Raw genomic sequence first — 10097 nt, forward strand, 5'->3', positions numbered from 1 at the left:
TTTGATGAATACTTTTCGATTTTAGAGCAAGAAGAATTAAACGAGCATACAATCAAGTCAAAATTAGACATATATCTCAAGGAGCTAATCATGAAGGCCTCAAGCACATATTTTGAAGTTTTAGAATGGTGGAAGAAAAGAGCTCGTGAAGTAAAATACCTTACAATTTCGTTGTTGGTATGTGACATTTTATCAATTCCAATTACAACAGTGACCTTAGAATATGCATTTAGCATGGGGAGTAGGGTTTTGACTCGTGAGCAAGTATTGAAGCTCTCTTGCACAAAAAACAATTGAAGCGCTTGTTTGTACACAAGATTGGTTAAGGCCGATTTGGGGTTGTAGCAACTTTTGATGCCGAGGATGAGGAAGAGGATGGGATCGAGAGTCTAGGTGAGACTACACTTACAGTTGTTTGAAGGAGGTCAATATTCATATTTTGTTGTTATTGGTAGTGTTGAATGGATTATACTTTTAAATTTTGTTAAACATATGTTTCTAAAATATTGATGGTGTTTTATGGATTGCACTTTTGGATTTATTGTTCTTTAAATTACATGTATTGTTTATCTATTGGTTCTAGGCTTTTAGCTGTAACTAAAGATAGCTCAGCTCGACTTGCCTTGACTTGATGCAAGATCGACTCAGCTTGAACCATCGGGCCAAGGCAAGCTAGTGTGTTGAGCTCGAAGGCCGAGCCGAGCTCGAGCTGAGCTTGGCACAACTCGGCTTGACTCCGCTCAATGTGCAACTCTGTGTACACGTGTCATATATTGACTCAAACCAATTTAATTTGTTGAACCCATTGTTGCTAACCCAATGAGGTTTGGGTGAATGGTCTTCACCGTAGGTTTGCTCCCTATAGGTGAGGGTTCGATTCCCCTCCTTGGCTTTACCCGATACACGTGGTTGTGGGTGATTGTGTGTATCCGCAGGGATTAGTCTCACTTCAAAAAAGAGGTGGGGACACCCTGTGTCTTAAATTTAAAAAAAAAAACCCCACTGTTGCTACGTCGTGGTCCCAAATTCATATTGTTTGAATAATCCTGACCTTTGATTTATGGATATATTTTTTATATTATTATTTAAAAATTTGAAATAGGACCATTGGATATTTTTCATTCTTAATTGTCCAAGAAATGTCCACCAATCTTATCCTCAAATGAGGAAATAAATCTAATTTCGGGTTATGAGACATAATATGGACAATTTATTTTCAAATACATGTACGCAATGCTTGCAAATTTTAAAAATAAATAATTGGTTGGGTTTTCATACATGTCTTCTATGATTTATAAATTATATTAGTTGATTTTGAATATAGTTACATTACTCTGTTAGATAGTGCATACTCAAGGACCCTATATAACGGAAACTTATTATGAGCACTTATTTTTATCTTTTGATTTCCAAGTGCGTAAAGATGCGTTTTTTTTTTTAAAAATTTTTTTAATAAATAAAATAAAAAAACATCCCCTGAAGTTTCATTGTAAAATTTGACCAATTTCCCAATGTTTCCTAAAAATAGCGAAACGCTATGCGATGCGTTTGATATTTCCCATGCGATAATCGATATGTTTTTGCATCCCAAGTGTGCAATACATCCACTGATACCGATACCGAAAGTATTGCTTTTGTACACCAAATATGGCTAGGAGGGCACTACTTGCCGTTTGTTCTTACACACACACACACACACATCATTGTAAATATGTTCATAGTTGAATCTCAAAATCAGAATTCTTGTTGGTGTAGATATTGATGTTCTTTGGACCATTGGCATGATCTTGGACTAGGATCTTCGTCTCTCAAATAAGTAATTATTGCTTATCATTAATTGCAATTTCTAAGAAATGTGAAAAGTGCATAGAAAATATTCTGTTTTTCTAGATCAAAGAAGAGTGGGTTTAATTTTTTATTTTTTATGCATCTCCTTACCATTGCCCTCAAATTCTCACCCTTTTTTTTTTAAAATTCACACGAGATGACTTTTTTGTTTCTATCTGGCTAATTAAAATTATGGTCGATTTATAAAAAAGAAAAGAATTATAAGGAAAGCCGTTTCCTAGTAGTAAATACTACTTCCATCCCACACAATATTTCACGAGAAATAATCACATGCAGGCATTGGCACCACAGCCTTTTGTGCTAGACCATCTTTCTAGCCAACATGCCGCTTATGTAGGACATTCATACCATGAAAACAGTTGGCTTCATCATGGAGATCACCTAATTAAAAAATCTGGCCAATCCTCATTAGATTGGCCACACAATTGGAATCAATGGACAACCAATGGTCCGACTCTACCCACATACATTGTGGCATACTCGAGATTTGATCTCTCTGATTTTCAAGAATAGTGATCGTCATGGTCGGGCTTACTCTTTTTAGCTTTTCATGATATGAATTGTTAGGATAGATAGCATACATATGCATACAACTGTTGTACATACGAATACTACCTAACTCCGGCCGGTCAGCTCAGGTTGAGGGTCAACACAAGCCCACCCTGACCTTAAAAGGAGTCCGCTAATGTAGCATAAGGTCCATTGCCACACTAGTGTGGCCCACATATAATTATATACATAGAACTTTATGCACATAGGGTTGGATTCAAGTTGGTTTGGATTGTCGGATGCCTCAACCCAACCCCAACCCAACCAACTTGGTTAAACTTGACCAAGTTGCACTCATACTATCTATCCTAACACGAATGTCCTATGAAAGTGGCATTTTAGCAGGAAAGATGGTATAGCTTCACAAGTTAAGGCGCTATTGCTTGTAGGTGATCACTTCTTATATGTAATTTTTTAACACATTTTAGAAATTCATATGCAACTGCTTGATTAATATATTGCACAAAGTCATGAAATTGCACATGGTGGTGGGCCATGGGCTATGCGTGAAAGCTTGGCGGAGCTATACAATGACGGTTATTTCCTTTTTTTCTTTGGGGGGGGGGGGGGATAGGACCGAATAAAATTTTAGCCAATTAAAACCACAAATGTTTACTTAAATTAATATGCAAATTAAACTAAGTATAAAAATTTAACAATAAGGCTTCCAAGCCAATAGTGCGTCCAATCACATAGACTGCAAATCATATTCCAATGAAGTAACTAGTCTATATATGATAGTGTATATGTGTGAGATGTGCAACATATCAACTTCTAGCATTCATTTAATCACACATACATATATTTCATCAATCAATCACATAAGCACAATTATGCTCAAATGACAATCCCAAACACAAGCATATAGTGGTTCAAATTTCCTACTCCACTCTTGGCGGACGCACTTAACCCATGAGTATACCAGATTTCACTATTGGAGGTTTTAAATTAGGTTCACCTCTAACCCTTAACAATCCCACACAAGGACTCTAGCGTACACTCCTGTAAGAGACTTTAGTTGGTTTTCAATTGGCTAACCAACAACCTTGGTCTCAGTTTAAGGACTTACGTTTGCTCTCGCCGGAGGCTCCCATGGTGACTAACACGTACCCGTGTCTGGTGAATTCGGCCCTACACAAGAGCCTAAATCCTATATAAGAACCTATTTGAGTTTGGGTCACAAACTCTTACCCTCAATCCTACACATGGAAAGAGAGTATGGATTGTACACGACACTTGTCGGATTGAGCCCCTTTGACACCCTGTGCTTGTGTTGTTTCTTCAAAGCTCTCCCATACTTGAATTATCTCTCCGCGGATTGTTGATGCCAATGCGTTGCCAATACTTTAACTCCTACGATCAAACACCTTGCATGTAATGCTCCATTGAGGCGACCAATGTGATGGGAGGTTGGGTGAATCTCACAACTAATGGAGAGTTGAAATCCTAGAGGATTCACCTAAAAAGGTCTTTTAGATTATTTGGACAAGGATTTGACTATATGCTCAGTGTCTAATCTCTAGCAAGTGGTGGAGTTCAACATCATCTTCAAGGTGGAGGTTGGAATCCTCATTAGAGTGAAAATCTCAAGGAAGATGATTTAAAACTCATGGGATTAGAGGTATAGCATCTGTGATATCAATGTATAATCACCCAGTTTTCTATTGCACAAAAAGTACTTAAAATTTCCAAAAACTAGATGTTCTATATAAAAGAATCGAGTTTCCAATGGTCATAAAATGGGCATAAACGGCTAGTCTTCGGTCGGACCGAATAGAACTTCAGTCATATCGAATTAGACAGGAAAGCCACTGGACAGATTTTTAGCACTTTCGGTCACATCAAATGTGGTTTTTCGGTCGCATTGAATGTGGCATTTGGTTGCAACCAAATTACCTGATTTCTGTCCAAGCACATTGACCTGTTTTAGCCTATTTCGGTCAAACCGAAGGTGGGTTTGGTGGGATCAAAGGTTACTGAAATTGTGCAGTTTTTTCAACAACTCAGGACCTCTAAGGCCAATTTAAGTATGTTCAAATAATGCTTCTAAGGTTTCAGGATGATCGACAAGGTATACCTATTTAGGTTAGGATCATCTAGAGGTTCAAGGGTTGTTTTGGGTCAAGGTTAGGGTTACCAAGGCACCTCATTTACCTGTTCTTTGCTCCTTGATTATCCACCTCCACTTGTGTCTTTGGTCTTCAGCTTCCAAGGGCTCGATCGACTTGCTGACTAAATGACTCACATGATTGACAAACAAGGTGCACAAATCAGTGCACTAACAAGTCATAGGTTAACCTATGGCTTTGTGCAATGTATTAAATCACCATCATCTGAGCCATATATCCCAACTAATTGGGACTGGCTACACAAATCACGTTCCCAGTGGAATGGTGGAACATGCATGTAGTCGACCCCAATTAGTTGGGATATGGCTTAGAAGACGATGAATCAATACATTTCGCGCAACTTCAACTTTTCACATCCACTGATCTTTTTCTGGATTGATCCCATGAGTTCCATCTACACGCTTGCACACATGTGAAACACAAGGAATCCTTCAGGTTGGCTCTTGCATCTAGATGCTCGGCCCAAAATAGGCCAGTTGACTCATCAGGTCTGCCACAATGTACAAAACAAATGGACAGCTAAATACTTTTCTCAACCATCCATTCGTTCAGTACACTGTAGCACAGGAGTGGACCTACATGCTCGGGCCCACCTGATGGACAGCCTGCATATTACCATGCATGCGTATTGGAACTTGTGTGCTGGCTGGATGAAGGATCAGCAACCCTTGGTAATTAGATACATATACCTAACTGGATGGCATTCTTGTTTCAGGGAATATATGGTTATCCGATTGAAATTCAAGCTCTGTTTGTCATGGCATTGCGATGCGCCCATCAGCTTCTTCGGGTGGAAGGTGATGGCAAGGAGTTCATAAAACTGATTGACAACAGGCTGTCAGCGCTGATATATCACATGCGCAGCTACTACTGGCTCGATTTCAAGCAACTGAACAACATCTACCGCTTCAAGACTGAGGAATACTCGAACACTGCTGTAAACAAGTTCAACGTTATCCCCGAGTCAATACCTCATTGGATATTCGACTTCATGCCGATGAAAGGCGGATACTTAATTGGGAATGTGAGCCCTGCCAGGATGGACTTCCGGTGGTTCGCATTGGGCAACTGCATGGCAATCTTGTGCTCGCTTACAACCGACGAGCAATCTGTTGCTATAATGGATCTTATCGAAGAGAGGTGGCAGGATTTAGTAGGTGAGATGCCGATGAAGGCCATGTATCCAGCTCTCGACACTCATGAGTGGAGGATCGTGACAGGCTGCGATCCCAAGAATACTCACTGGAGCTATCATAATGGTGGTTCATGGCCAGGTGAGATGATCTCTTGGTTTAGAGTTCTGGAGGAATTTCTAGGGTCCTGATGCTTCATCAGGATGTAGAGATTGTTGGAAAATTTCGAAGTTGTGAAGATTTTAGGGGGCTGAAAGCATCCTGCTATGCAAGCTCATGTGATTCAGACCCATAGTTTGTTGATGTAGACTGTTGACCTGATTTGCTCAAACAATTCGGACTGGATGATCCTAACACTTTGATCATTGGCCTAGAAATGGACAGTTGAGTAAAATGAACCAGCAACCGTCAATAAAAAGGTCAGAGGTTAGATGGTTAGGATCTTCTCATCTAAAATGTTTTCGGGCATCGGTGTTACCAGACCAATGGGCAGCCTCCATAGTTCTATGGCTGCTAGAATCTTACTTTCACCACATGTGCCAATGTTGCATGAGCATGAGAGGTCTGGGCTGTTCATTAGGTGGGCCCCACTTTGGGTTTGCCATGGGTTGGGAATCAGGCTGGTTTGCTCATTAGGCAGTATGTTGAATGTGTATCATTGGTCTGTTCATCAACCTTGCTGCTTTTTAACCAGATTCTTGGCTCAATGCACATGTGGTTAGGCCCAGCACAGAATGGTCTGGATTTCAGACAGTTGTACAGGTAGCCAATGTTTTTGAATATCAAGTCTTTTATGGGTGCATAATGATCTGAACGTTTGGTGCCATTTATGCAGTTCTACTGTGGTTGCTCACTGCGGCTTGCGTCAAAACTGGAAGACCGCAAATCGCTAGGCGGGCCCTAGAGCTCGCTGAGTGCAGGCTTGCTAAGGATGGGTGGCCAGAATACTATGATGGCAAAGATGGTAACTACATTGGGAAGCAATCGCGGAAGATGCAGACATGGTCGATTGCAGGGTACCTGGTTGCAAAGATGCTGCTGGAAGATCCTTCACACCTTGGGATGATGGCCCTTGAGGAGGATAAGAACATGAAGCCCATGCTAACCCGGGCGACCACGATGCCGACGAAGTTGCACCCGTATTACTAGGAGATTTTCAACTGTTGGATTGTCTCGTTTCTCTTTCTATGATGTTTTGTTCCTCAAATACCATAGGAGGCTTCATGAGGTTTTCTTGTTGTTTTTCTCGAGTGTTCTTTGTTCTTCAGCATGGGAATGCTACGTAGGCTGCAGATTGCTTTGCAGCTGAGTTCTGATGCTCCGGAAAACCATGCATATGAAGATTGTAAGTGGCTTACATGTACTTCAAGCTAAGCCCTACAGATAGTGGGACCAACCATAGATGGGTCGTGGCCCCAAAATCGGACTGATTGTATGGTCACAGGGAAATGATGTGGTGGGGCCAGTTGAACCCTAATAAATAGAACTCTAATGGCCGTATGCCATATGGCTTTCTTAAAAGCACATTCAAGCAAAAAATTTAAAAAAAAAACTGGCTGGGCTGTATCATTTGGCTATGATCCTGACTTTAGACTGATGTTCATTTGTTTTTTGAACCTGGACAGTTGATTATTTTGCATTTTAGCCATGTACCAGCTAATGGATTTTGTGTATGTATGTTTTATCTACTCGTCCATTTTTTCAGCTTATTTCAGGGAATGAGCTGAAAATGAGGCAGATCCAAATCTCAGGTGGACCATATCACAGGAAATGGTGGGTGATTGAATGCCGGCCATTAGAAACTTCCTAAGGCCCACTGACATGTTTACTTGCCATCCAACCTGTTGATTAGGTCACACAGACGTGGATGAAAGGAAAAGAGAAATATCAGCTTGATCCGGAACTTTTGTAGCCGCAATAAGTGTTTAATGGTGGGCGTTCACCACTGTTTCCTATGATGTGGTCTACTTGAGATTTGGATCTGCCTCATTTGGCTAGTGCTCTATAATGAGCTGACAAAATGGATGGACGGTGTAGATAAAACACAAACATCATGGTGAGGCTCATGGCTTTTTCAGCAGTGCACGGTATCCATGTCGGTGCTGTGTGCTACGCAAAGCAATCCGGTGCTTTTGATTGGGTCCAAGGATGGGAATGGTATAGAAACTGAATGGATGGACGGACAGATTGATGCGTGTGCAGGTTGGAAGACTCGCACTGCGTTGTGTATGCATGTCAGCATGTGTATGGGGCTACATGGCCCTGACGTGGGAGACTTGGGGGAGGGTCTATTGACCGAGGGACTGGACAGAATCAATGTTATGGAATACCCGAACCATGGCCCCACTAATCAGAGCTGAGAAACACGTGGATGATGTGCGAAGCCATGGATTACATCTGCTAATTGTATGGGAGCGTATTAGGTGGGTGGGACCCCTAACTGTGGGGCCCGCTGTTATGTATGTGAGTCTGTGACTACATCATGCCGTCCATCGGTATTGAAAGCTCGTTTTAGGGCATGATCCAACGAATGAAGCGCTTACAAATCGCAGATGGATCACAGTACAGGAAACAGTGGTGATTGACCGTTAAAAACTTCTTGTGGCCAGAAAAGCTTTGGATTAAGATGATATTCGTGTGGTCTTTTCATTTAGGTGTTTGTGACCTTATTAACAGGTCGGATGGAAAATAAACATTCCGGTGGAATCCATGAAGTTTTTAATGGTGGGAATTCAATCACAGCTGTTTCCTATGATGTGGTCTACCTAAGATTTGAGTCAGCTTCATTTTTGGTACCATGCCCTAGAACGAGCTTTCAGAATAGGTGGAAGGTGTGGATTTAAGGCACATACACCGTTGTTAGCCCCACAATCAGGGGTCCCACCCACCTTGATGGATCTTGGGACTCACCGTGTTTAGTCGGTGGAAGAAAATGTTATTAAATTGTCTTAGATGGGATTAATATTTGCATGTCTGGAAATCTAATTCCATGTCTTGGATAAAATTCTCGTTACATTGGATCAAGCAAAATCTTATTCGGTAGGCCATGGAATTATAAACAGTTCACCAAATTCACATAGGTTGTCATTCCCTGATAACCGGACCATCACGTGTAAACGATGTACACGGATGGACAGCGGGGATAAACCCATATTTCCACGTCGGCCATATAAGTAGTGGATTTGTGGATTTCAAAATCAACGACCAAAATGCAATTTCATATCACGTAATTAAGAAAGGGTACTTTTTTAGCATAGACCTTACGTAATACCCACTTGTGTTTTCATTCAATCCAAACAGCTTAAATAATCAATTGTAGACATATTTTTGTCAAAAAAACTATCTCTATGCCATCAAAATTTACTTTGATGAAATAATTTTCTGACTGTTAAAAAAAATAATATATTACAAATGCTAATTTTTTTCCCAACTTTTCTCATCCTCTCCATTTTCTAGATGGAATTTGCAAGCCATCTGCACCGCACGGCTGATGGCAGCCCAGCACACCGTCGGATGTAAGTGAAGCCATCCAACGGGTGGGATTGTCATTGTACGTGACCTAGACGTGAAATCAGGCCGTTCTAGTCATCAATCGGGCTAGCGTTCCAAAAAAATAATTGGATGGCCAGACAAAACTCAGCCAAGCTCTTTTCAACGGACGCAGATTGCATACTCACCTGCTAGTGTTGGTCGGTGCAGTATGGGCCCCACCGTGATATTTGCGCTTTATCTCTCCGTCCATTTTTCAGCTCATTTCAGGACATGGGCCTAAAAATTTAGCAGAGTTTACCACACCGGAGGAAACAATGGTGATTGAACACCCACCGTTAAAAACAGAGATCTCATTTACTAATTGCACGTGCGAGAATCATGCCCATCCATACCCAAGACTGGGGCAAGATGGAACATGCGTGCCAGATCTGAACTTTCCTTTAGGTGGGCTACAACACCATTTAGATGTTCTAGCCTAAAACATCAGGACGTTTCACTGCTTAGGTGGGCCGCAATGTACAGAGTAAGCAGACAGCCAGATCAGTTTTTCTTCGCCGTCCATTTGTTTTCCATGTTGTGGCTCTCATGAGGTGTGAAATGGACTGTTTTTTAGGCCAAAAGATCTAAGTAATGTTTCCCACCTTATGGAAGTCTCAGATCTTTCGCACGTGTTTCATATTGGCCGGAGTGCCTGCGTGAAGATGGCACGCTTCTCATGCGTGTGGAATTACGAAAGGATAAAAACTTTGATACTCCAGCAGAGCGTGATGGATGATATGCAGGCACTTATAAATTACCAGAAATTGCTTCCGTGGCATATAACTAAAATAAATCAAACCGTAAAAAACTTTATATAGCAATTTAGATGTATCATGAACCAAAGACTAAGAGCTTTATTTGTTTATCTGACTATTAGATTAGTAGATATTTATTGGACGGTTCAAAA

At 41.1% G+C, this 10097-nt stretch overlaps 1 protein-coding gene across 8 annotated transcripts in view; it reads left to right on the forward strand.

The window, feature by feature from the left end:
* The window catches only part of LOC131251054 (probable alkaline/neutral invertase F), a 30845-nt gene extending 23877 nt beyond the window's left edge, over positions 1-6968 (forward strand). For all 8 annotated transcript variants that reach the window (XM_058251525.1, XM_058251526.1, XM_058251524.1 and 5 more), the window contains 2 exons: positions 5242-5800; positions 6495-6968. In XM_058251525.1, coding sequence (XP_058107508.1) covers positions 5242-5800; positions 6495-6808 — 873 coding nt within the window. In that variant the 3' untranslated portion in view covers positions 6809-6968. The remainder of the gene's footprint in view (positions 1-5241; positions 5801-6494) is intronic.
* The last annotated feature ends 3129 nt before the right edge of the window (positions 6969-10097 follow it).

The sequence above is a fragment of the Magnolia sinica genome, chromosome 7 (genome assembly GCF_029962835.1).
Source record: "Magnolia sinica isolate HGM2019 chromosome 7, MsV1, whole genome shotgun sequence".
Classification (NCBI taxonomy): Eukaryota; Viridiplantae; Streptophyta; class Magnoliopsida; order Magnoliales; family Magnoliaceae; genus Magnolia; species Magnolia sinica.